The sequence below is a fragment of the Halichoeres trimaculatus genome, unplaced genomic scaffold (genome assembly GCF_033239565.1).
Source record: "Halichoeres trimaculatus isolate MK-OKI-2021-1 unplaced genomic scaffold, fHalTri1.1 fHalTri1_scaffold_9, whole genome shotgun sequence".
Taxonomy (NCBI): Eukaryota; Metazoa; Chordata; class Actinopteri; order Labriformes; family Labridae; genus Halichoeres; species Halichoeres trimaculatus.
In genome coordinates this window covers 2,663,250-2,690,324 of record NW_027437188.1, presented here as the reverse complement: position 1 = coordinate 2,690,324, position 27,075 = coordinate 2,663,250, and the positions used below count along the sequence as shown (strand labels likewise).

General features: G+C 40.5%; 1 protein-coding gene across 7 annotated transcripts in view; it reads left to right on the top strand.

Moving 5' to 3' along the window:
• rap1gap2a (RAP1 GTPase activating protein 2a) overlaps positions 1-27,075 on the top strand; it is a 101,220-nt gene that overhangs the window by 61,775 nt on the left and 12,370 nt on the right. For 6 of the 7 annotated variants that reach the window (XM_074679297.1, XM_074679298.1, XM_074679296.1 and 3 more), the window contains 13 exons: positions 7,166-7,256; positions 16,490-16,525; positions 18,653-18,685; positions 19,346-19,378; positions 19,622-19,843; positions 19,945-20,048; positions 22,043-22,121; positions 24,300-24,353; positions 24,776-24,859; positions 25,033-25,133; positions 25,784-25,913; positions 26,201-26,356; positions 26,613-26,684. In XM_074679297.1, coding sequence (XP_074535398.1) covers positions 7,166-7,256; positions 16,490-16,525; positions 18,653-18,685; positions 19,346-19,378; positions 19,622-19,843; positions 19,945-20,048; positions 22,043-22,121; positions 24,300-24,353; positions 24,776-24,859; positions 25,033-25,133; positions 25,784-25,913; positions 26,201-26,356; positions 26,613-26,684 — 1,195 coding nt within the window. The remainder of the gene's footprint in view (positions 1-7,165; positions 7,257-16,489; positions 16,526-18,652; positions 18,686-19,345; positions 19,379-19,621; positions 19,844-19,944; positions 20,049-22,042; positions 22,122-24,299; positions 24,354-24,775; positions 24,860-25,032; positions 25,134-25,783; positions 25,914-26,200; positions 26,357-26,612; positions 26,685-27,075) is intronic. The other variant, XM_074679295.1, reaches the window with a different exon arrangement.

Genomic DNA, 27,075 nt, shown 5'->3' with positions numbered 1-27,075 from the left:
ATGTATATACATTTTTTTTTTTTTACCTTCATTGCCAGTCTGGTGGCAAGTGTGTTATTCTATGCTGCAGCCTGCTGGGTAGCAGTACAAAACACAAGGCTGCCAGATGATTGGTGACAAACTGGTGAAAAAAACTGGCACTGTGATTGGCACCGGGTTGGACCCACTGGGGGCTGTGAGGGAGAGTTGGACACAGAAGAAGGTAGAAATCATTCTAAATTACACTGATCCTCCACTTCACAACATCTTGGTGTTGTCTACAGATATTAGGTCCATGTATTAAGAGCCCTTATTGTGAAACTTATATGTTTTTTAGACCAACGTAGGTATTACTCATTTTGACAATGGACTGTTCAAATAACATGGACATCATCTTTCTCCGCTTGAAGTGAGGTCTCCACAAAAACTGCTCCCCCTTGTGGCTGACTGCAGTATGGGTTAAAAAAAAAAAAACTGTCTCCCCAGCCAAATCCAGATAGGCTGCGGTCAAACTTAAAAAAAAAAAAAAAAATACACCTGGTAGAGATGTTTCTCACATCTCAATGCTGTGGGGATATGAAGAATTTATTGGGCTGTATTGTGTTCCAGTCCTCTTTTTTTGTGTGAAAAGTTTCTTTTTCATTAGTTATAAGAGGTTGAAAATGGGGATTCACATCACATTTATCGTTGACTGACAGCTGACATTCTTGTGTAGTTTTGTGGGATTGGTCAAATACCTTGGAAGGGAGAGCCAAGAAGAGGTTAGACTCTTAAAAATAATAATAATTATAATTTTTTGTCCCCCAGCCCTACTCAGATTCTCCCATCAGTTTCAGGCTACATTTACATACAATCATTAACTATTTCATATTCAGAATATTAGCAATAACCCGGTTGCACATGGCCATGTTAACGCCAATAACCCTTTTTAAAAGCTAGAATACGCTCATATTCTGTTTTTTAACAACCTGAAAATCCCCCCTGGGACATTACTTTTCTAACCTGAATATTTTGTCATGTTTATGCCTATCAGGGCAGCCCCATCCAAAGGAACATAAATCTGTGTTCTGCACATATTCTATCCTAGCCGTCGATGAACTCCACTATTACTACCTCTTCCCACCATTCCCGACTGTGCTTCGAGTTTTGAGGAAATTGGAAAATAATAGTGTTATGTTCTGGTGGTGGGTCAGTACCAGCACCAAATCGCAAGTATAGGGCACTGCTACCTGCTCCAGGCTGTTCATTTTCCACTGTGCTGCTTCTGCTGTTGTTGTTGCTGCTGTTGCTTTGGATACAGAAAGACGAAGCAGAAATGACACGCATTGCATTACGATGGTCTCTATGATGTACTGTTTTGTGATGTTATTAACTAAAGTAAGCCATCTAGTGTCTGGGAGTAGTTATAGCAATGCTTTGAGTTGTTTGGAACATAGAGCTTGCCTGAAACCATCCACGAGCCTGCACGTACCTTTTTTTTTCTATCTTATCTGTTAGTATTTGGACATCAAGAGTTTTCGGTATTGTTTACAAAAAGTACACTGTTCAAAATATTAACATTAACACTTACACTAAACACTAACATAACACATCCTACATCTTAATGAATGAAATATTCTTATGAAATACTTTGTTCTTTATATGGCACAAAAAATTTTTTTTGCACTACACCACTACACTTACGCATTTAGACTGTCAGCAATGCTTTCAGCTGAATGTGCTGACAACAAAATCAAACAAAAATTATCTGCAGAAATCAAATTTTTTAACCCATGGAGGTCTGGATTTGGAGTCACACTCAAAATTAAAGTGGAAAAACACACTATAGGCTGATCCAACTCTGATGTAATGTCCTTAAAGCAAGTCAAAATAAAGCTCAGTAGTGTGTCTGGCCTCCACGTGCCTGTATGACCTGCCTACAAGGCCTGGGCATGCCCCTGATAAGGTGGCAGATGGTCTACTGAGGGATCTCCTCTCAGACCAGGGCCCTGTTCTACGAAGCAAGTTCAGCCTAGCGAGATAGCCTTGGAGCTACCTTGCTGAACTGAGTGCGATAGCCGGCGGTCTCGCTACATGGTTTGACGACGCTGGTTATCAATCTCATAAGTGGATCCAGCTAGGCAATGAGCGCGTGCACGCATATAAGGCGGAGCCCGCTGCATCTGACCAATCGCGAACATGGAGCAGTCTGGAGCGTCAGAGCAGGCCGGAGAGAGAAGGACCACATACTTCACACAGGAGGAGCAGGAGGTGATCATGAGGAAGTATGACGAGCTGAAACATGTAATTAACATTAAAAGCAACACCATCGCCGCTGCTAAAGCACGGAAGGAGTGCTGGCAGAAAATTGCTGACAGTCTAAATGCACAAGTGTAGTGCAAAAAAAATCTTTTGTGCCATTATCATCCAGAAATAGCACTGTTCAACATGCACTTTTACTGTAACATGCAACATACCTAATTTATATCTTAGATGAATTTATTCATTTGTTCATTTCTATCGTGTTTACATTTTTTGTGTGATATGTAGCCCACATGAGCCCTACATGAATTCCTGTCACAATTTTAATACGGGCAATAAAATATTGTCATGGAACAGAAGTGTTGGCATTGACGATCTTATTACGGCAATGAGAGTTCTTCATTCCCTTTAACTATCTGTAGAAAGTGTCATGTACTACCAACCCCTCCCTGAAAAAAACGGTAACTTTCATAAAGGTGGTCTTCAGAAAAAGAGAGTGGGTCGGTGCGGTCCCTGAAAACTCTTGCGCGCCAGAGTGCTCCTCGGGCAATGCGAGCTCCGATGTCCACGGGATCCTCTAAGAACGGACAAGCCATTTGTTCATGAGGGCTCATTGGTCAGTGGGCGGGGTTTTTGTAGTCCATGAGTTCAATCTGGAACCTAACCTGCCCGGAGCAGGTTAGCCGTGCAGTGTATGTTGCCATGGAGACTCGCCTCGCTGAGGAGTGATCCCGTGTCGTAGAACAGGGAATCCGAAACCTATCCTCAAAGCTACCTTGCTAGGCAGTAATCCTGCTTCGTAGAACAGGGCCCTGGACTAAAGCATCCACCAACTCCTGGACAGCTTGTGGTGCAACATGGAGATAGTTGACGGAGCAAGACATGATGTCCCAGATTTGCTCAGTCGGATTCAGATCTAGGGAACGGGCGGACCAGTCCATAGCATCAAAGCCTTCATCTTGCAGGAACTGCTGACACACTCCAGCTATATGAACTCTAGCATTGTCTTACATTAGGAGGAACCCAGGGCCAACCGCACCAGCATATGGTCTTACAATCTCATCTCGGTACCTAATAGCAGTCGGGCTACCACTGGCGAGCATATGGAGGACTGTGAGGCCCCCAAAGAAATGCTACCCCCCAGCATTACTGACCCACTGCCAACCTGCCCGTGCTGGAGGACTTTGCAGGCAGCAGAACGTTCTCCTAGGCGTCTCCAGACTCTGTCACATCTGTCACATGTGCTCAGTGTGAACCTGCTTTCATCTGTGAAGAGCTCAGGACACCAGTGGCGAATTTGCCAATCTTAGTGTTCTCTGGCAAATGCCAAACGTCCTGCATGGTGCTGGACTGTAACCACATCCCCCACCTGTGGACGTCAGGCCCTCATACCACCCTCATGGAGTCTGTTTCTGACCGCTTGAGCAGACACATTCACATTTGTGGTTTGCTGGAGCTCATTTTGCAGGGTCCTGGTAGTGCTCCCCCGGTTCTTCCTTGCACAAAGGAAGAGGTTGTGGTCCCGCTGCTGGGTTGTTGCCCTCCTACAGCCCCTCTACGTCTCCTGATGTACTGGCCTGTCTCCTGCTCTGGGCACTACGTTGACAGACACAGCAAACCTTCTTGCCACAGCTCACATTGATGTGCCATCCTGGATGAGCTGCACTACCTGAGCCACTTGTGTGGGTTGTAGACTCCGTCTTATGCTACCACTAGAGTAAAAGCATCGCCAGCATTCAAAAGTGACCAAAACATCAACCAGAAAGCTCAGGAACTGAGAAGTGGTCACCACCACCACCTGCAGAACCACTCCTTTAGTGGGGGTGTCTTGCTAATTGCCTCTAATTTCCACCTATAGTCTATTCCATTTGCACAACATGTGAAATTGATTGTCAATGTTGCTTCCTAAGTGGGCAGTTTGATTTGATAGAAGTGTGATTGACTTGGAGTGACACTGTGTTGTTTAAGAGTTCCCTTAATTTTTTTTTAGCAGTGTAGTTGTGATATGTTTCTCTGATGAAACTTGAAACTCTGTTGTAAAACTTAAGTAGCACCAATGTATTCAAACTGCTAGCACATCAATGCAGTTTTCCATTAATGACAGCGTCAAACTAGTGCTTTATTTTCTGTATTGTTTTTGGTCCAGGAGGAGATTTATTCCGTGTTAAATGTATTGTATTGGAACCTCATGTATAAGAGAGTAATGTTCATTTCTTTGTGATCAGCTTTTCAGTAAAAATTTAAGCAGAAAATCCTGAATTAGAGTTTTCTTGGTAAACTATTTTCATCGAATAAGCTAACATAGCCGGACCTTACGTTGACAAGTCAATGTAAGTATGGAACCCAAAAGATTCCAAATTAAAGAAAAAAAACAATATTTTGAAATAAAAAAAAAACATTTTAACTAAGAAACATATAATATGGGCTTTAAATTGTGAAAAATAAGGCAATGTTATTATGAAATATGTTATTGTGAAATATGTTTTATTATTCTTTAATATCAAATAATTATAATTAAATATTTTACAATGATCATTTAACATTGTCATACTTTTTAATATAATGACTTTTAAATTTATTTTTTAAGCTTTTATAATATATATATATATATATATATATATATATATATATATATATATATATATATATATATATATATATTTATATGACACATATATATATGTGTATGTATGTATGTATGTATGTATGTATATATATATATATATATATATATATATATATATATATATATATATATATATATATATATATATATATCAGAAATCAATTTTTATTTCACAATGATCGTTTCCACACTGCCCTTTTTATTCCAAAATGTTGTTTTTCAGCATAATGACTCGGTCTGTCAATCAAAGCACATAAGGCGGAGCCAGTTAAATGATTGGCTGATCCATTACACCGACATGGCAGCTGCACTTGCCGTATTGATTCAAATGTGGGAACTTAGCACTAAGACTGAGAAGACTAAAAAGCTGAGAAAAGACACATGTGTCCAGACAGAATGGCTGCAGGAGAGAAGTCATTTTCAGAGTTGCTCTTCAAGCAGCTGAGAGTGCAGGTCTGCAGCTAGACCCCTCTCAAGCAAATGGATCTTAAAGAATCAAACAGGGGTCCCACCCTCTAGCTTTGATTGACAGACCAAGTCATTTTGATGAAAAATGATGTTGTGAAATAAAAGATAAAAATAAGGGGGAAGACACAAAGTAATCTCACCATTTGGAATTACCTTTACATTATCATCATGATCAGAATGGTCCGCTGGTAAAAGGAAGGTATTTCTATGGAAAATTGTGGCTGTTGTCACCTTTTATATCACAAGACAATTTGTGACTTTATTCTGTTATATGTTGACTGTACTTTGAGGGTGACAGAAGAAAGTAAATCAGATATTTTCAAATAATTACCACTGGTGGCATCGAACCCACACCAAAAGTAAATCATGGATCACTGCAAGTCTGTGTCCTGCACCCTAACCACTCAGCCACTGACTTTCCAGCATCAGGGGTAGACTGTCTAGTATCTGACATGTCTTGATTCACGGTTATCCCAGTCTGGTATGACTGGAGGGGTACACCTGTCAAAGGATAATGAAGGTGTCCTAAGGCAAGCTCATGGAGGATGGAAACCTCCTGTGGAGCTGAAGGGCAAAAGCTTGCTTGATTTTGATTTTCAGTATGAATACAGACCGTGAAAGCGGAGCCTCACGATCCTTCTGACTTTTGATCCCCAGATTAGGAGCTGGGCCTGACAGACTGCATGTAAACATAGCCACAGAGAGCCCTGCAACAACTTAAGAGACTTTTTGTCTTATGTTAAGTCTTTTTTGTCTGACACAGCCCTCTCAAACCACCCTATTGTTTGAAATGATTGTGGAGAAGAGCGCTCGCGGGTATCATCGTCATGGATCATACGCCTTGTCTGCGTGCTTGTGCTCGTGCTTGAAATGAATTGTGCTGAAGCCCACCTCTCTTAGGGTTGAAGTGTACTTAAGCACGATATAATTTGCCAATGTGACCGTGCTCTACAACAGTCTGTTTTCATGAAAAATGTTACATCACTGTAATCAAAAATTCCCAGAATTTTAGCAGCATTTTGTGGACATGATTGAACCATTGTGATGATCTTACTTTGGCAAGATCTATGATTCAGCTTAAGTCATTTTTCTTTGTTCTGTTTTTGATGTTTAAACTAGTTTATTGTCGTTTCACGCGACTTAATTGTGCGTTCCCTTCCCTTTATCAAAAGGTATAGAAGAAGAAATTAAATGTGTTTTGGAAAAGGGACAGAAGAATCATGCTGGAATTTTATGTTCATTACTGAGAAGAAACTGGCAGAGTAGGACCTATAGTGTTTAGAAATGACAACCAGTTATTAAGCTGGGACCCCAGAGCAGTCAGAGGGAAGCAGTTAAAGGGTTTTTACTAACACAAGTTATGGAGGAAAGTAAAGGTCCTTACCAGAGGGGAAGTGAGATTTGGTGAGTGAGCAGGCAATGTAACTGAGGCTGGGCAGAGATAGCTTGGGGAGGCACTGGAGAAGAAGGGTAGACACAGGTAATAAGCTCAGGGATAGATCACACAAAAACTTGAAACCTACAAATATGTAAGTGCTGGAGAGCCAGCTGATGTACCATGGGTAGCAGTGGGAACACTCGGGCCTCAGACTATCTCAACAGAGCTTAAATGCTGCCTCCTAGGGAGCGTGATCAGCCACAGGTGTGCAGGTGAAGAGGTGGTTGGTGCAGGGGAGACCAGGGAAACTTCACAGCAACAGAACACAGATCACCAAAATCAGCCCAATTTAATTTCTGTTCAGGTGAATTTTTAATGATGAGAACAGTTTTTTTAAAACTTAATGTTTGCTAATGGGCATCAAAATCAATTAACTACAGCGATTGATAATTCATTTGTCTTTTCCTCTTCAGGAAGCAGGAGCTGCTCACCATATCAAATGTTCCTATGGGAGACTGCCCCTGCCCCCCCTCACCACCGCGTACTGCACCACCCAGCATGAAGGTGAGTCACTGAAACATATCACACTTAAACATACTTCATGGAAAGAGAAAATAATCCAGGCCTAGATTGTGCTTTTTGAGAAAGTTATTGATGAACTTGTCGCTGTTATAAAACTGCAGTGCCTCATAGCTTGTTGTCAATAATGGAGGAAAACTGTATCTGGATTATTAGATGGTGGTCATGTCTAGTTATTGTAGGAAAAAATAGAAAGGGCATATAAGTCTAACACTGTCCTGGAAGAAACTTCCACAACATAAAACTTAAGTCACAGTTGTTGCACAAACACTTTGGCATCACAAAACATCAGAGCGCCATTAAACTCAATATGGAGATAAAGTCCAGCACCAGCTTTTTTTATATATATATACCTCAATTAATTACTAATAATTCACATATGGAGGAACATTTTGCAATGAGGTATATAATTTGTGTGACTCTACAACATTCAAGTGTCCATATGTGTATAATGAACAGTAAAGCTGTTTGGATGGCAGTAGCTCAGTCTATAGAGAGTTGTTTTGGGAACTGCAGTGAGCTGTCAAGTGCCAGTGCCTCAGGATATCAAGTGTATGTCCACAGGATCCAGTTTGTGCCTTTGTATTTCAGCCGTGTACCGCATGTTTACACCAGAACTGAAAACATAATTGCCTGCTGAGGAGAAATATACTATATTTTTCTTCGTCACACTTAAGTTCACTTTTCCAACAGCTCTACTTTCTTTCTTTTTTGCTGCTTGGAGGGCAAAAAAAAACAAAAACAGATGAAGTGGGCTCAGTGTAAGAAGACAAAAAGAGCTTACTGGCAAAAACAATGGCCATGCCAAGGTGTGTGTGTGTGTGTGTGTGTGTGTGTGTGTGTGTGTGTGTGTGTGTGTGTGTGTGTGTGTGTGTGTGTGTGTGCGCGCGCGTGTGTGTGCGTCTGTCTGTTTGTCTGTCTGTGTGTAAAACACTGAACCAATAAAGCAATCTAAATCCTGTTTGTAACTCTATCTTTCCACTTTCCCTTCCTGCTTTACACATAACAACCGTGTGTGTGTGTGTGTGCGTGTGTGTGTGTGTGTGTGTGTGTGTGTGTGTGTGTGTGTGTGTGTGTGTGTGTGTGCGTGCGTGTGTGCGTGTGTGACACTGGAATGACAAGTTTTGTCTTTACATACGAATCAGTTTGCAGCCTGACTTGACTTTCCTGTTTGAGCGCTAGCTAATAGGAGGCTAAATGCTACAGGTAGAGTTCAGAATAGGAGCGAGGCAGAGGCTGAGGGCTCAGAGGACTCAGGTGTTGAAGCATCTATGTAAAGGTAAGTCAGAATTTTAGCCCACGGAGCAACAGCAGGTTAGTGACCTGGTTCACTTTAGTGATGATTATTAAAGGTATAGTAGGTCATATTTTTTTAAGTATTTTTTTGAATAACTGTCAAAAAAGTCATCTATACACTGGTAGCAAATCATACACATAGTGCACTGACACTGTAATGAGAAATGTCCGTGGTCTGTATCAGCATCTGGGCAGCAATGACTAAGCCCTATTCGTTCCGAAATGAATGATTGGACGAGAACCCGGATGAAGTGTGACGCTGCGCCCTGCGCGTGACCGTGAGTCTTCTCTGGGAGAGTTGAACGCAACAGCTGGACGTTTTTCAGTCTGTATTCGTAAATGATGGAAGAGAAAAAGCATTTAGATTTCAGAGCCACTTCTTCCTTCAAGTTGTGCTATGCAGAGCAAGAGGAGGAAGATAGTTGTTGAGAAGGCAAAAAATAAAAGGCGTTTGGATGCCGAGAGAGCAAAAATAGTGTAAACATTGGAACTGTATTTTCACGATGGCAAGAGCTGAAGGACTTGAAGGGATTCAAGAGCGACGCCAGTGTTGCCGAGTTTCTGCTGAACAGGTAATCATATGATCTGACTTTAATGTCTTGTTTTATTCATACATCAGGTAGCCAGCGATACAAACGGCTAATGCTAGCGGCTATCTGATAGCCTGTAACCGTGTTTACATAGACCTTCTGCATCGTCTCTTAGCAGATAACTTATCAGTTGTTGTTCATCAACAAGAATGGGATTCCTTACAAAGCCTTTACGTTGTCTGTCAACGTTGTCTTTCATAGCTATGAGAAAGATACATCGGCCGCCACATGTAAAAAACAAGGCCACTACCCCCAGCTGTTTCAAACGATTGTTCCTAGTCTCCTCCTTAAACCAGTGAGTTTGAGCCTCGGAAAGAACCCAGTGAACAAGAACATTACCTTGACCACTTGACCATTGTTTGCCTAGAGGTATGGTAATGTAATGCTGTATAAACTGAGTCATACACACTGTATCAGATTGTTGGTAATCTGTGGGCAAACTTCAAAAAAGGGAGATACAGCACATTCACACAGAGATCTTTTTCTTCCTCTGTATATCCTAACCTACAGAGTAACACCTAGTATTCATCTCGTTTGGTTTCAACCAGAAATGTTCCATAGAAGGCCTTAAAAAATCTGGACATATACATATATATATATATATATATATATATATATATCCGTGATCTTGGAAGGAAGCAAAAATGAAAAGTAGAAAAGCAAAAAATGTCAGTCTCTAATTGACAATGCTTTATAATCAACAGTTATTTACATGGTGATCTCTGTCCTTTTCCATCATGTTTTCCTCTAGGTATCTTCTTCTTCGGGTTTATCCGTTTGTGTTTGTGTTTGTGTTAAGGGTTAGTTGCGTGAATATAGTTGCTGCAAGGAATTGTGGGACGGCAACGTCTCTTTTCCTTTCGGAAAGGATGGTCAGATGTACCCTATGCTAAAGGAGATTTGAGAGGAAGTATTGAATCTCCTTTCCTTTGCGTCTAGTGAATTCAAACAGCTCTTATCATGGCTGTCACTTAGATACTTCCGGGACATTTCACTCCGTTAGGAACCTTCCTAAGCAAAAATGACTATTTGACCGAGGTGTCCTACAGCGTCTTTGGATCAAACCAACGAAGAGGGAGGGGGTGGATGGCTTTTGAGTTTTCGAGATAACGCTCAAGTACGGGACTTGATTGACTTTGAAAAATATTAGCGCTCACGGGAACATACTTAAAGTTGGGGCACAATCAGGAGAAATCACAAGCCAGCAGAAGAGCCAGAGAAAGGGTTTAAAAAATGGGAAACTCCCTCCATTCCGGAGTGTTGGTAGCCTGCCAGCACTCTCAATTGGTAAAAGTAACAAATTTATGTATGACACAGATTGACAAAGACAAGAACTAAAGATATTTTAAGATAAGATCATTTTAGGTTATTTTAGTAAGTTAAAGGCTTTCAAATCATCATACTTTTTTTTTCCGCGATGATTTCTTTTCTGGGCTGTGAGGGCTGAGGTGAAGGCCCAGCTGTAGTACTCACAGTTTGCCACTGCAGTAAATATTGCAGATATCATCAAATCACAGTGGGGAACAAATAAGAAGTACAAGTAAAGGACATCAACTACACATTTAACTAATAAAATATGAGATAGTACTGAAGATGTAATAATAATGATAAAGTTAATAATAATGAACCCACAATATGGGTACAGTACACATTACTGTAGGTATTAACCACACTTAAGTGTGGGATAGCAGCATAAAGTATTGCAAAAAAACTGTTGTTTGCAGAGTGGTCATGAAAGAAATGTAAAAAGTTTGTCTTATACTTCTTGTCTCTTTTACAGAGATGATGATTTTTTTCTCCAGCTGGAATAGTGGAGTTGGAGAGCAGCAGTGCTCCAGAGGCAGCTGTTCAACAGCTGGATGAAAGGTTTTTAAAGTTTATTGATTACTGGGCTCTAATTTCGTAGACCAGCTGAAGCGCAGGCGCGCCCGCCTTCGCAGTGCGGACAGGGCGTGACCACTTTGCAAGTTTTCTGCAGTGCCAAGAGAGCCACAGTCAAGGCGCAGAGGAGCGCAGAGCTGCCGTCCACGCCTCCTTCTGCACAAATGGCAGAGAGGGAGGAGAAAAGCCATGAGTGGGTTTAACACAGCCGAGTGCTGTTTTCACCAATCAGATGAGCGCCTCTCCTCGCCTTTAAATGTGCTGCGGCTGAGGCACAGCGTCTGATTGGTCTGAGTGAACCCCAACACCGTGGAAACGGTGCTGGTAGTGGAGACGGTCAGAGCCGCTGTCCCTGCAGCAGGAGATTAGACAGCGGGGCGCATCGGAGGACACGAAGCACATCACAGAGTGGGCCAGCTCCCGGGACAGATTTAATCTGTTCCTTTGTCATTAATAGGAGTACAAAGGAGACAGTTACACAGCTGGCTTATCCATTCAGAATACTTTTGATCCACCTGCACTCCTGGTTTGTCATCACCAAAGAGCAGAAACTTTGGTGATATACTGTATACTCTCCCAGTGTCTCCGTCTCATCCTCCTCACAATAATGACTCCATCTTTTTAGATCACGTTAAAAATAAAGACTAAAACAGAGAAATATGGGAAATCACGGGTAAATCCTGAGTGACATACATTTATTTTGTCTCTTTTTTCTTTGTCTTTTCTCTCCCTCTTTTCTTTGAATTAAATGAAATGAGAGAACCAGATATATACTCAGTATCAGATGTTAAGACTGTTTATTATTTAATTGTAAGATGTGCATCAAACTTCCAGCTGCTGTCAGGTTAACTTTCCATTATGACAAACGGCTTTAATCTGACATCAGATGTGACGGGACAGTTGATATAGATACAAATGTATATGCTGGTTCAGACAGTTACATTAAATAGTGGTTGCTATTATTGTTTATTGCATTAAAATGTGCCTGACACTCTGGAAACCTGCCTCTGAGGCTTTGATGACGTGCGCACATGTGCGCCTGTCATCAAATTACAACTGCGCAGGGTGCGCTCCGCTTTGCGCAGAGGATAGACCAGGTTGGAGCTGGCGAGCTTTCAGCGCACTTTTTTGGCACGAAATTGTCGCTGCGCCAACATGAATCTGCCGTCAACTCCTACTGGCGCGCCGTCACACCCATCTCTGCGCAGATAGTCTACCAAATTGTCAAATTGGCAGCGCACGGTAGTGCGCCACATGAAATTGGCAGTGCGCCACACGAAATTAGCACTGTGCGGGCTGCGCCAGGCTTGCGCCCCCTGCGCTGTGCCATGAAATTAGAGCCCACTGTGTTTAAATGTTTCTCATGTTGAAAATATAAACACTCTTTATTCTTGCTCTTCATTTGTGTCATATCATACATCTTTTGTTTGTTTTTCTTTGCAGTATGTCCTTACTGGGGCTGGATGAAGAGGACATCAATGCACATGACTGCAATGATATCCGTATTTCAGTGTGAGTTTTTGTGTGAACTGCGGAGATCATACATTTTTTAATAACTTTCTGTTTTTGTCTATAAAAATAACCTTTCTTGTCAGTTGTACTCACTAACACTTCTACAAACACAACTCAGCAGAGGGCTAGGTGAGTCAGCACATGACACTACTGAATGAGTTATGGTTACATTGACAGAAAAATATGCAGCTTCAATGGTCCTTTTTTATTGGCTTGCATTTGTCTGGTGGAGCAATTTTTGACACTCCAAACTAGTGATGATTTTGTCATACTTTTTTAATCTAGAAAATGTAAATGACAAAAGAAAAATTAAGTGAAATAAAGACTTGTGATAAATTGAGTAAATGCCAATAAGTATCTAAGGCAGAGGTTGTACACTGTCCAGGTAAAGCAAAAATAATGCTTTGCTCTGAAATTAAACACAGTTGGCACTCTTGGATCCAATTTGATGTTTACAAAATGTGGCATTTAGTTAAAATTGTTATTGTGTTTTTTATTACAGGACAATCCCTGCCCAAGGACTAGAGGATACTGGGAACTTACCGCTGCTCTCCAATCATGTCAGCCATCCTCAAATTGTTAATCAATGAACAAGACACCTCTAACAGACCCGCCTATCTCCCTTTCATAAGAATATAATTTATTGTGGAACTTCATGAATATTTTGTTTTGTAACAAAGTTTGTTTTCTAATAAAAACATGTCTTAATATAATTTAATAATGTATTTATTTATGTTCAATGTAATTTACTACTTCAAACTGATTAGATCATTTTGAAATAAAAAGAAAGACCATTGTAAGTTTTAGATATTTATTGAAAGAATGTAAATAACAGTCAGCTAAAACAACAAAATACATACAAATGAAAAATCTTTATTGTTGTATGTATGGTACATGCAATATCAGCATTTATAGAGAAATCACCAACCATCATCTTTACAGTGTTTTTATTTTTGCTTGATCAAAAATTAAAACACAGCCCCGTGACTGACTGGCAACCAGTCCAGGGTGTACCCCGCCTCTCGCCCAATGACAGCTGGGATAGGCTCCAGCCACCCACGACCCTGAACAGGATAGGCGGTATAGAAAATGAATGAATGAATGAATGAAAAATTAAAACACTAAGATACACTGGTTTGTGGAGGTAAATTTGTTGAAGATATAACAGACGAAATATACCAGAAATAATTTGAGGCTATACCCGTTCATCAGAAATCCTTTGGGCTTGCAGATTCTGGACTGGCTGGAGGTCTTGCTCTGCTCCTCTGACAGCGGTACATCCCCTGCCTCTGTCTCTGCCCCCGTCTGTGGCCACTGCTCTCCCCCTATGACGTCTACCTCTGCCATGTCCTCGACCGCGGCCTTCTCTGACCCAATGAGGTGTGCAGTGCTGGATTACAGTCAACCCCAGAACCAACTGCACTCTGATCAATAGAGCTCTAACAGGAAAAAATAAATAAATAAAAACGTAATAAACCCAAAGCAAAAATCCGACTGTAAACAACGTTGTACCAAAACACATATGTATGCTCCGTAGTCATTTAGTAGTTCCACATAATGAGATACAATGCTAAACGTACAGAAACACTCAAATCAATCGTTACTTTTTACTTCTGACTGTTGTTTCCAGCTCTCTGGCTAGCAGGAATTGTTAGCCAGGCAATAATTAATCTGTCATTTCTCAACTTCCAATCAGATAAACACAAACGTACGTGCTAGCATAATCGCTTGTGCACTAAAAGTCCTCATTTCCATCTACCCCTAATGTGGTAAAGTGAATTGACTTCCATGACAATGAGACATACTTCCTTTTCTTTGATGAAAAAATACCGCAAAAGATGTAGCAAGTTATCTCTCCACTGCTACCTGTACTTATCCTCCAGCTGTCGTCTGCCTCTGTGCGTTCATGCGGTCCAGGAGGCGTGGTGGGGTTGCTTTGGTTGTATTGTTTGAAAATCTACCTGAGTGCTGCAGCTCGCTCAATCTGACCTACCCTACCTTTAAGTCCTAAGTGATTTTTGCTATGAACTTGATTAAATGTGACCAAACCTATCTTGGTCTTTGGGGGGGGGACCTTACTGTTTGTCAGCATGCTAATTTCAAAGCAACATCAGAGTTGTGTTTGTTTTTATTTTAATGTAGTTTTTCTTCTGGACTTTAATGCGCTCAGAAAGTTTAAAGATAGTGTCGGCAGGATTTTTCTTTACTTGTTAGTCAACACAACATTCAAACTGGGTTCCTTTCCCTTGGCTCAGTGCCAGCAGCAGCACACACCCACAGCCCCCAACTGTGACTACGTGAACACACTCACTAGCCAAGCAACCACCTGTAGCATCGGGTTTCTACTTTGGACAAACTCTCGAGCCGTGCACCAGAATTGGCTAGTAAGCACAAGCTAATCACAGGTATTTGACACATACCTGGTTAGCAGAAAGCTAACTCGAGGTGCTCTTTATTCCGTGCTGCTCTCCATATCCCTGGAAAGCGAGTGACAATCGGCCCAAGCTTCACCCTCGTTTAGGAAAACGCTTCATCTGTTTGGAATTTTGTTTCACTTTGGTTATGTTTTCCTTTCTCAGTGTTACAACCACTATCATAGCTGCTCAGGGTAGCTTTTTCCACTCGCTAATGAACACACAAAGTCACTTGTGCACTGGGCGCGCTGTGATTGGCTGATGTAACCACACCTACTCTATGCCCAGAAACGTCCTGTTGCAACCAAAGCATCACCATACAGGAAGAGGAGGGGGTTGAGACAGACACAGATGCTGACACACGTGTATAGAGGCTCAGAGGAGATGATTGAGCAAGATTATTCCTGTAAAAGTTGACGTTTTAGTTTTTAGGAAAATCCTGTTGACTCTTTAAGGATGTGCTTACATTTATCTCTGAACAGTCCTTTTACACAAATTCCCATTTTCATTTGCACAAAAAAAGGTACTAAAGTACTCTGTAAATATTCCTAGTAGTAGAGAGTAGTAGTAGTCTACATGCAGAAAAGAAATCTGGACTGCTAGCTGAAACTGTCTCACTCCACTTTGATAGGCAGCGCTGTGTCCCTTTTGTTGTTTGTTTGATAACTGAAGTTGTGTGTGTATAGAGCTAGTTTCTGTTCACCTGAAGAGGAAACAACGTTCTAACAACAACGGTGGAGATGGATGCAGCTGTGGCTCTTGTGTTTTTATATGTGTATGAGCCATGGTGTGTGTTTGTTGTGTTGGAGCCATAGACAGTAGGAGCACAGCAACCCTATTTATCATGATCATCTACTTCTTCTTCTGGCTGAACGCCAATGCATACCAAGTCCTGATGAATTCAACCACTGTCTGTGACAATCGAGCTATGCTTTGTCCCACTTCGGTCTGACCAAGCTGTTGACATGCTTTTCAATATTCTGATCTTCTGCTGACTTAGCTGATAGTCTGATTTCTGAAGCTACATGTAAATGTACTGAGTGATAAAAAGGGTTCAGAAATAGGAATTTTGAACCAGGCAAATGATACATATTTATTTATTACTTATTTATAAATGCTTTGAGTACAATCCAGTCAAAGCCAATTTGACTCCAAATAAGTACGCTTATGTCTGTGTGTGTACAGAGAGGCACAAGAACCGCAGAGCATGGAGCTCATAAATGCTCTAATAGCCCTTTTGTTTTGTCAGGCTGAAGCCCTGGGAGCCAGGATGTACAAATACACTGAAGGATGAGAAAGTGAATAAGGGCTTTAGGGTTGTTGTAAAATTTCTGCTTTGATCAGGGTTTGGTCAGGAAGAATGCACCTGTCTGGCTCTGTTTAGGCCTTAGGCTCTGTAATGACTGAAACCGGCTCGGGGGTGATGACTGTTGTACATAATGCCTTTGGTTGTTTTGGAGCACAAGAAATGGTGTTTTGTACTTTTAAAACATGTTTTCTGATTATCCTTCTCCCTCTCTTTCAGTCTGCAGAGTTCTTTGACATGCTGGAAAGGATGCAGGTATGAATTTACATCATCAGCTCTGTGAATCTTTTTATTCATTCTCTACTTTTTACCTAGTTTCCCATCCTGATTAATATTCCCTTTCCTTTTCTTCCACTCTTCATGTAAAGCCTCTAGTTTTGAGTTGTTCTTTTACAAAAATTACTCAGTTTACATTTAATCAATATTTTTCGCTTGGTATTACCACACACTGAGGAACAGTGGATAAAAAAAAGTTTTTGGGACACTTAAACTTTACCCAACCTCAAATATTGTCATGAAATATTCTTTAAAAAAATGTTAAAAAGGTGTGTCTGCATTTGACAGACGTAAACAAATACAGATGATACATTTTGGGGGGTTTATTGTTTTCAAGAAAAACTAACAAAACTAAATTCCTGACAGTTTCATTGGCCCTCATTTATCAATCTTGCGTAGGAATTGGTGCAAATTTGGGTGTAAACATCAGGTTACGGCAACGTTCATGTGTGATTTATGAAATGTGCGTATCAGAGCCAATCATGGCGTACGCCTGGTCAGGTGTTGATAAATGTAGCTGCTGAAAACAATCGTAATTTACACAACACGACCCTAAATATTCAGGGTTCAGCAGGCCGAACCCACAGAATTTACAACGTGGAGGGACACATTACGGGAAAAAGGGAACGAATCAGAAAAAACTCACCAGCAAGGAAATCACTGCAGTGATTCAGCAGCCTGGATGTGACAAACTAAAATACAGCAGAGTTTTAACGTTTAATTTACACAGTCTTCGTTTATGCCTTGATTAATTAACCCGTGATGTCTGACTGATAGAAGCCACAATATTATTAATTGTTCCCATTTAGGACAAGAAACGGGGAAAGTTGGCTTTTAAAAATGTGTTTGAGCTCTGAAAGAAGCTGCAGACTCCAGCCTGAACCTGTCACAGACTGAGGAGGGAGGGGAGCTGAAGTGTGTCGATCGTGCACAATTACGCACCGGTACACATGAGTTTATGATTAGTCGTACCATGAGACGAACACATAGGTTGTAATCTCGTGTAAATGAATGTCTTTTGTTATGAAATAGTCACTTTTCTGCAAACAGTTTACGTTTATCATGAACATGGGAGTGTATTAAAAACTGATAACAGCCTCTCTATTTTCTTTTTTTTTTATTGTAAACTGAGAGAGGAAACACATTTTTAAACAGAGAAATCAGCTGACAGCTCGCGCTGCTGCTCTTTCATAGCAAAGTATAATTTGGCTGAAGAAGAGTGAAATGTTAGAAACATTAACATACCTATTTCAAGGGTATATATTACAACAAGAACATAAGTTTTTATTTCTGAAAATGTTTTGCTCTTATATTCTAATAATTCTCCTCCATAGACAGATTTCCCTAGCGTACACGAACTCAGACCTGGCGTGGGATTTGACTGTACCCAATGCCCGCGTTCAGATTGAAAAATTTCGATCTGTGCGTGGAAAGGAGCATACACCCATTTTTCAGGCGTACGCACGTTCGATGAATGAGGGCCATTGTGTCGGTCTTCAGCATTGCCAATATCAAAGTCAATAAATAACAGATTTTTTCAAAACTGAACAAAACGTAAAATTAACCATCCGAGATTTTAATTTAGTTAAATCTTATCATTGATATAACCATGTACTCTGAGACAGCACATCAGTGTGTGCCTGGCACCCCAACAGAAGGCTACCAAAAACTGGGCAATAAGGGTCGGTAATTTGGGAGCATGTCCCTGTTTTAGTCAAAGTAAACGCCACAAAATGTGTGCCGTACTGAGACGAACCAAACTGAACCACTTGGTGGAAACAGGGCCTGAGACACCAATAGATGAGTCCCACATTATTTCTTCATTATACACACCGTCATATCAACAAACTTCTTCACTGGCCCTGAGCTATAGTTAGCATTTTCTCTATGTCATCTAGGTTGATTTTTACTTAAGCATATAGGAAACCACAGTCTTTGTCAGGCTGACATGTCAGAGAAAAGGCTTTACAAAAATGAAGGAGGCTATTGAAGGGAGATAATGTGGTCTATAGTGAAAAATAAGAATGTCGTGTCATGAAGAAAGTGGAGTTTTCATTTTTGACCTTGTGCCTTTCCATCCCCATGCTGCATATGGACACTTACAAGGTTCCCAAAGCTGAGGAGACCAAAAAATGGAAGGTGTGACAAAACACTGGACATGCCAACACACATCTTATCAGTCTCTGTTGTCAAGTCTATTACTCTGTATGACTTCCTTCAGCAATACCATAAAGTGTATCCTGATTCACTCTGTGGTTGAGACTGTCTCAGCTGCTAGCTGTTCTGAACACATGCTTCTCTGATTTTCAGGGTTTTAGAAGTTCAAATCAATAGCCTGCTCAGCTGACTGATTATAAGCAGAATGAAGTACATCTGTGCATTGATCCAGTCTGGGCTGCCAAAACCCTGACCCCTGCTGTTAGAGAATATGAATGACTGTCTTTTCTATAGCAGTGGGCTCTTGGCACTGCAGACAGGCCTCTGCAGTATTTAGAGAACACTTGAACTGTGCTGCAGTTGCAAACTTTAAAATGAAAGAATCTTAACATGTCTGAACCCCAGGAACCGCTGCTGAGACAAACAGTAATGACAACTTCTAGAGTGAGGTGATGGTCAATGTTTGTTGATGACTCTGCTGTTGCATCATTGCCTTACTCTCCAAATGTTGTATAAGTTGTGTCACCTTTCTCTATCTGTTTTGTGACAGTGCTTACACCTACAATTGTGAAAGGAATTCACTGAGTTAAATGTTCATTGAGATTAGTCTTTTTAACTTTGTTGACATTTCTTACTTTACAGGATGACTACATCCCCTACCCACGAATAGAGGATGTGAGTCATTTTTCTTAACTCGTATCTACAACCTTCTAAAGTGTAACCACTTGCTGAGACTGTTTACTTCTAAAAACAATGTATAACACATTATCAATATGATATATTTTTTACTTCTGCTCACTACATGCTTAGCCAGTTTGCTTCAGAAGACATGAAAAATGTGTGTTCCCAGAGTTGTGCTGTATTAGTATTTTTCTTTTTTATCTCTGATCCTTCCTTGTTTGGGCCCTCATGTTCAAGGTTCTGGAGAAAGGTGGTCCATACCCCCAGGTAATCCTTCCTCAGTTTGGGGGTTACTGGATTGAGGATGTAGAGGCACCAGCAGGAACCCCGTCCTCCTCAGAATCCAGTTTCTCTGAAGAGGAAGATGAAGGAGAGGGCATGACCCCTGGTGGGGAGCACAGCTACCGCCTGGAGTGTAACAGCACAGCTCAAGCCTATCGCAAACATTTTCTTGGCAAGGTTTGTGGGCATACATTAATGTCAGCTAAGCTATGGGTTTAGCCTCAGATTGTGTTTTACTTCGGTTCTCTGCCTCACACACCACTTTGTCTTCCCTCTAGGAGCACATGAACTTCTTCTGCACTGGCAGCAGCATAGGCATCCTTATAATGTCACTGAAACATGAGGAGGCTAGGGGACAGGAGTACCTACGCATCATGCTCAGGTGGAGGACAAATTTTCTCTTATTTCATTGTAATCCTTTGCAAAAATGAAAAATATGTTTAAAATGATCAGTAACATTTCTGAAAAAACAAACATAACATTTTCAAAAATCCTTCTTAAAGTCCCTGTGAGGATTTTCTTATACCCCTTTTCCACCTCACTGGTGCTGGTGCTAATTCCAGGGCAGTGCCTGGCTAAGCATTGGTTCTTTGTGTTTCCACCAACAAAGAACTGGCTTCAGGTGCTCAAAACTGGTGCTTGGCAAGCACCAACTCTTTGCCAGGCCAGAGCTGAGCACCTACTAAACATCAACTACAAGGGTGAGCCTGGGGCGGGGCTATAGTGACCAATGATCAGTGTGAAAAACAGTCGCCCCGTCCCTGAGTTACGTAGAGTGACGTACTGACGTTTTATGCTGATGCAATGACGTGGCACCGACTTGACTCTTTGCCTATGGAAATCCAAACCGGTTCTTAGAAAGAACGCGATTTGAACCAACTTAGCACTAGCACTAGCACGAGCACCGAACAAGCACTGGTGGAAAAGGGGTCCAAGTGATTTTGAAAAAGTCTCCCTTCTAGATATTTACCTGATCCAAATCCACACTCTAAAATGAGATTATCAGCGTCACTATATGTGTTATTCCTAAATGCTTCTTCTTAGCTTCCTGATCGGGTCGAGCAGGGCTGGATTGATTTACAGCACGTCAAAGTCTCTGTGACAACACCACGACAGCTGATGAAGTTTAGTAGAGAGAAGAGAGATCTGTGTTTTTCTCTGCTAAAAATGATTTCTGCGATTAATTTTGTAGTGATGGTGGACACTGAAGCCTACCTGTCAGACAGAAAAAGGACAGAAGAGCAGAAGAAAGATAAACAGGAGAGAGATTGAGCAGAAGATAAAGGCTAAAACACAAGCTACATGCTAAACTGTTTGTACTAATGTTCATTCCAACCCACAGTCAGCAGTTATTCTGAAGTGGTTTGTTCAAACCTGAGAGTCTATCAATAAAATGAAGAATGAGGTTACATTAGCTCTGTTTTTTTGTAGATGACTGGCAGGACATAGCCAGGATTCACAAACATTAAATGTTACAGACACATATCAGTCTCGGACTGCCAGCTGTGCTACATGTGGCCAGCTACTAAACTACGGTACAAACTGACTGCTTGATGTCACGTTTCAAACCGTAGCGCTATATAACTGTTGATAAATATCTTGTATCTGGCGTTGTATCTGGTAAAAAGTTGTCTTAAAAGACTATTTGTTCTGATCTGGTCTCCATTCAGTCTAGTCAAAACAGATCCTCCTCACAGCAGGTCTTAATCCTCTGTGTTGTGATTTGTTTTGTTTTTGTCCAAACTATAAAAGTCTGCCCTCAACCACGGTATTCTGGCATACTCCCTTTTTAACTTGTCCATTTTTTGATGTTTTCTCCTGATAGCAGCAAACGACGTCAGAGGAAATGTTTTTGGGCCTTTGAGTAGGTCTGTCATAGAAACGAATGCTAACATAGTGTGTACATGCTTGTAATGACAAGGCTGCGGGAAGGTTTCATTTCCGTTTTATCAGATAAAAATTAACCACATACTTAAACTCGTGAGTGTTCATAATATGAAGCTGTTTCATGTGTTATTTCTAACTCTGAACAAAGTGACAGCTCTTTTGCAGTTATCACAGTTGGTGACATTCTTACCAGCAGACAAGGAAGACAATAAAGCAATGCTGTTTTCAATATGCCATCATAGGTGCTGCAGTAGGGAAAGTTGTCAGGGGATGGCTAATTATAACTTTGATAATAATTGACACAAAAAAACAACAACACATATTTCACTCAGCACATTGATTGTTTCTATGCTGTTTATTTTTTTTGTCTGTTTTGAGATGGTCTGTACTTCACCTTAATACATATAAACAACATGGTCCCTGAAAATGAAAGGTCAAGATTCACTTCAACTATCAAATCAACACAACTGTATTTTTGTTCAAATGCAGGTCAAGGACCAAAACAGTTCATGAAAGGATCTCTATGGCAGGCATCAGCCAGCTGCCCAGTGTTCCACAGATTGCCAAGGTAATACTACATTCCCAAGACAACAACATAAAGCGGGCAGGATTTGATACATGGAGGCTAGATTTAATCTGAGATCAGAAAAAAATAAAATCTGTGATATGAACAAGCAATGTTTTTCTTCACTTTAAGCAATTGGAGAAATTATGTCATCAAAAGTGGTTGTCTCCTGATTAATTAATGCAGACTGAAGAGTTTTTGAGATGCTTCAGTTGGGTTATTTTTGATGATTGGATTCTTAAATACGCTAATATTGATTAATTACTTGAAAAAAGAACTTGCAAGTTACATTGTGATAACCACCTTACTGTTATACTTTTCCTCACAGTAGTCAACCCAAACAGAGATGTAACCAAGTGTGATAGATCTCCAAGGTGCTCCCATCGCATTATCATAGTTTCAAATACAGTCACAATTCATATCACCCTTATTTGTCACATTTTCACCATAGCATAAATGTTGTGATGTTGTTCTGTATCTTAGGGCCTGATCTGCAAAAGGTCTGTGTGTATAAAAACAAGAGCAAACTTGATAGCATGTGCAAAACTAATTTTCTAGCACCAAGAATTACACCTGTCAAATGAGCAAAACAGCACATTCAATTCATTTAGTGTTTGTCTTAATGAATATGCAGAATATGCTCAGATCACCAGAACGCACAAAACTCTTGGAGGAGGAGATGCATTTAGCGTCTGCAGAGAAATTTATCAAACCGGTAAATGTTTGCCTGAAATACACCAGATATGTCTGCAGTTGGACTCTGCTCCATTGCGTCTTGACTGAATTTGTCAACTCACACCGGTTGCGTGTTCAATCCATCGAGCTGTATGACGGACAGACATCTGGAGTCACAGACCAAGGAAGTTCTGCGCTTCCCTCTACATTGATAAGTCTCTCTTCATTCATGTTGGGCTATAAAACCTCAAACCTGTGGACTCCTGATCTGGCTCTGCTCATTGTGTCCATTTTTCGTTGTAATCAAGATAAATACGAACTGATTTTGACACGGTTTGTTGTATTTTGAAAGTCTATAAATGTTTTTAGGTAGTTCCCGGTCATACCTTCTGTCCCACTCTATCCTTCCTAGATTTAATTTATGCGTCACAGCTCCGTGTCTGGCAAAAATAGGATGGCTGCGTATTACCTGTGACATGATGGAGCAGCTATGCAGACGAACTGCAACAGAACTGATACAGTTTGAGTTGACGGATTGCCGTGGATGGATTAATGGACTGCAGACGCATCTGGTGTATTTCAACTGTTAGCGGTCACTCTTACTGTGTGTGTGTACATCAGAAAGTCAGGTGCAAACTGACAGTGTTATGCACAAACAGCACAGGTTATTGTGGCAAAAGGGAGGCAGAGACGTAATAACAGATGGGGAAGAGAGAGAACCTTCAGTGGGCATGCCAAATATTTGGACAGTCCGAAATAAAAATAGAGAGATGTCATCGATCTCAGAGGTCTTCAACAGGGGGCTTTGACAGTTTTGGTTGGTTTGGCAAATTTTTTTGTATTTTCAAATAAATTTTCCCAAATATTTAAATTTTTCCTCCTGTTATTTTCTTTGTACACACATCAATGGACGCAAGGAGGCCAAAGATGTTATCCTACGGTCAGAAATGAACACATTTGTCAACTCAGCAGCTTTACCAAACTGCACACAGGTTCATGTAGCATTCACTTCAGGCTCCTTAAGACAGAGAATCAGAATCAGAAGACTTTATTGATCCTCGAGGGGGAAATTTCCAATTACATCCCTTCCAAGACATAAGAAAACCAACGGTGGCATTTTGAAGACACACCTCCATTACTGCTCTGCCAAAACGTACCTGTGTGTGTGTGTGTGTGTGTGTGTGTGTGTGTGTGTGTGTGTGTGTGTGTGTGTGTGTGTGTGTGTGTGTGTGTGTGTGTGTGTGTGTGTGAAAATATGGAGTGATAATTGATGTTGATAATGTTGTTGATCCATTGCTGCCCTCTTGTGTTCCTCAGATGTAACGATTTTCCTTTGCAGACCAAGTTTTTAGTGCTGTTACCATTAGTGAAGTAGCACAAAATCTTGCAATTTAGCGCTGGTTATTTGGGATCTCAGTAGACCAGGCACTTAGTGTCAATATTTGTGGGCAACTACTTTTTTCTCAAACTAAGCATGTAATTCAGATCTGGTTCTGTTTATTTCAGCTTCTGTGTGATGATGTCACAGGCCTGAAGTTCAACCCAGTGCTTTACCCAAGAGTGAGTGTACTCAAAACACACACATATTATGCATTCATACACAATTGAAACTATATGGTGCCTGAACCTGCTACCTCTCTTAAATCTGCCCTTTTCATTTAGTCCAATAATTAGAAAAAAAAAAAACGTTGATTACATAACATACAAGCAGCTTTCTAAAATGGCTACAAGGGGTTAGCTTCTGAGTCCTGTGTAGCAGTCTTACATAGCATGCTTCAAACCTGGGCCTTAGGAAAGAAAAGAAAAACCATCTGTGCCTCCACCTACAAGATCACTGCCCCACAGAGGGCCTTTTTGAATTTTTCACATCATATAACATATGACTGATGAGCATGTTTTCTAACTAACATAGCAAGAGACAACAGTTCATTAAATGTGTGAGAGAGATTCATCAGTAAGTTTATGTTTCTGTTCATATGCAGGGATCCCAGCTGATAGTCGCTTATGATGAACATGAGGTGAACAACACCTTTAAATTTGGAGTCATCTACCAGAAGTTTGGACAGGTATGCACAATAGTAATAATAACAATAATAATGATAACAATAATAATAATAATAATTTTAAGTATTTTTCTAAACTTCCAGTTCACAATAATTCACAAAAAGAACAAAATACACCCAATTGTATATTTCATTTGTATTTCATCCTTTACCAAATATTGGTTTCTTCCTTTCAGACATCAGAGGAAGAGCTATTTGGGAACAATGACGAGACCCCAGCTTTCAAGGAATTTCTCAGTTTGTTGGGTGACAACATCAAACTGCAAGACTTTAAGGGGTAAGAGCTTCAACAAAATTTGACTTAATTTTGATTTGATTCTACTTTGTTTATTATTTTTCTCTCAGAAAAAGTAAAACATTTTGTACGAAAAAATAAAAATTATACATATGAATGGAAAGGAAGCAGGGAGAAGAAAAATTATTGTTTAGTCTTCCCCTTCCCTTAAAAAATTTTATTTACAAATCACTTACTGAAAAAAATTAAAGAGAGCTGCAGGCCAACATGCCATATTACACTTCATTTGTTATTTTCCCAAATTAAACAGAAAACAACAAATAAAAAACAAAGATCCATAAAAGATCTGTTTGAAGACTTCCCTAATTTCCACAATTTTTTTTATTTCAACCCTTATCCCGATATTTCCTTAGCATACTAGATTTAGTGATATTTTTAAGGATATACTTTTTTCCCTTTTGGTGTCCTTTTCCAGATTATTTGATGGGTTTGAGTAACAGAGGAAGATGGAGTTCATTGCAGTAAAAAGATACAAATATCACATCAAACAGGTTCATCATAACAAGGGAACTTAGTAAATGGAAACAAAGGATGCCAGAGTGCAAAACAAAAACAACAGGATGCTATGTACCCCTTTCTGTAATCTGATGTGAGGGCGCTCAAACAACATGTGCTATTTGATCATGTGACAGGTTTCGTGGAGGGCTGGATGTGTCCCATGGGCAGACAGGGTCTGAATCTGTCTACACTGTGTTCAGACAGAGGGAGATTATGTTTCACGTGTCAACGAAGCTTCCCTTCAGTGAGGGGGATGTCCAGCAGGTATAGCACTGTCTTGATTGTTTCCACACTGTGGGCATAATGGATTGAAAAGCATAGTAAGCATTAGTTAGCTTCAGGATTTAACTGGTCTAACATGGTCATCATCACTGTGTTTACAGGTCTATCAGCTGATTTGAGATGTTAACTGTGGCAAAAAGTTAATTAACAATTATAATTAATGAAAACATGCTTTGCACAATGGTTTTTGTGTCAGCTGTAACCTCTGCCCTTGTTTAAAACAGCCATCTGTATTAACCAACCCATGAATCTCTCCTGTGCGTTTTAAGCTCCAGCGCAAAAGGCACATAGGAAATGACATCGTGGCCGCAGTCTTCCAGGAAGAATCTACGCCTTTTGTTCCAGACATGATTGCCTCTAACTTCCTTCATGCTTATGTGCTGATACTGGTCGAGAACCCCTGCACAGAGCACACAACTTACAAGGTACAAAGAGGGCCCACCTCAGGATGCTCTGCCGCAGATCAATGATGTCAATAAAGAGCCTTGAACACCGCTTAAACTACCTGTTGGTTGGTACTGGCAAGAATTTAGATTGTGCACATAAATGCATCAGTACAAGCATCAGAGGAACTTAAAAAAATCGTGATACAGCTTTTCTTTGTCATTGTTCCATTCCCAAAACCCCCGAATAGACACACTAAAAAAAGTTTAGTGACTGTGATTTGGTTTATTCCAACAGGTGTCTGTTGCAGCAAGAGAGGATGTGCCTCCTTTTGGACCCCCCCTCCCAAATCCAACTGTCTTTAGGAAGGTGAGAGACCTGACAATGCAAGTTCTTTGAATCAAAGTGCCAAACAGGCTGTGTAAGGTTGTCTGTGGAAAAGGTTGCCTCTGGAAATATATTAACAATTGTTTTAAATGGAAAATACTGTTTTTAATGATACAACAATTGTTTCAGATCAGGTCACTAAAAAGAAGGTGGCAAAGGAGTCCAATCAAAATAGATCCTCCTCATAGCATCTTTAAGTATGATTGATAATTAATGCTCCGTGTCTTTGCTGCAGCATGGTTAGCATCTGATTTAAGAGCTTCCACATACCAAAATATTAAAGTAGAGTTCATACCAACAATTTTAACTTTTCAAACAATATGAAGACAAATAAATAAAGCTGTTTCTTTGAATGTTAAAAAAGGAAAACTTG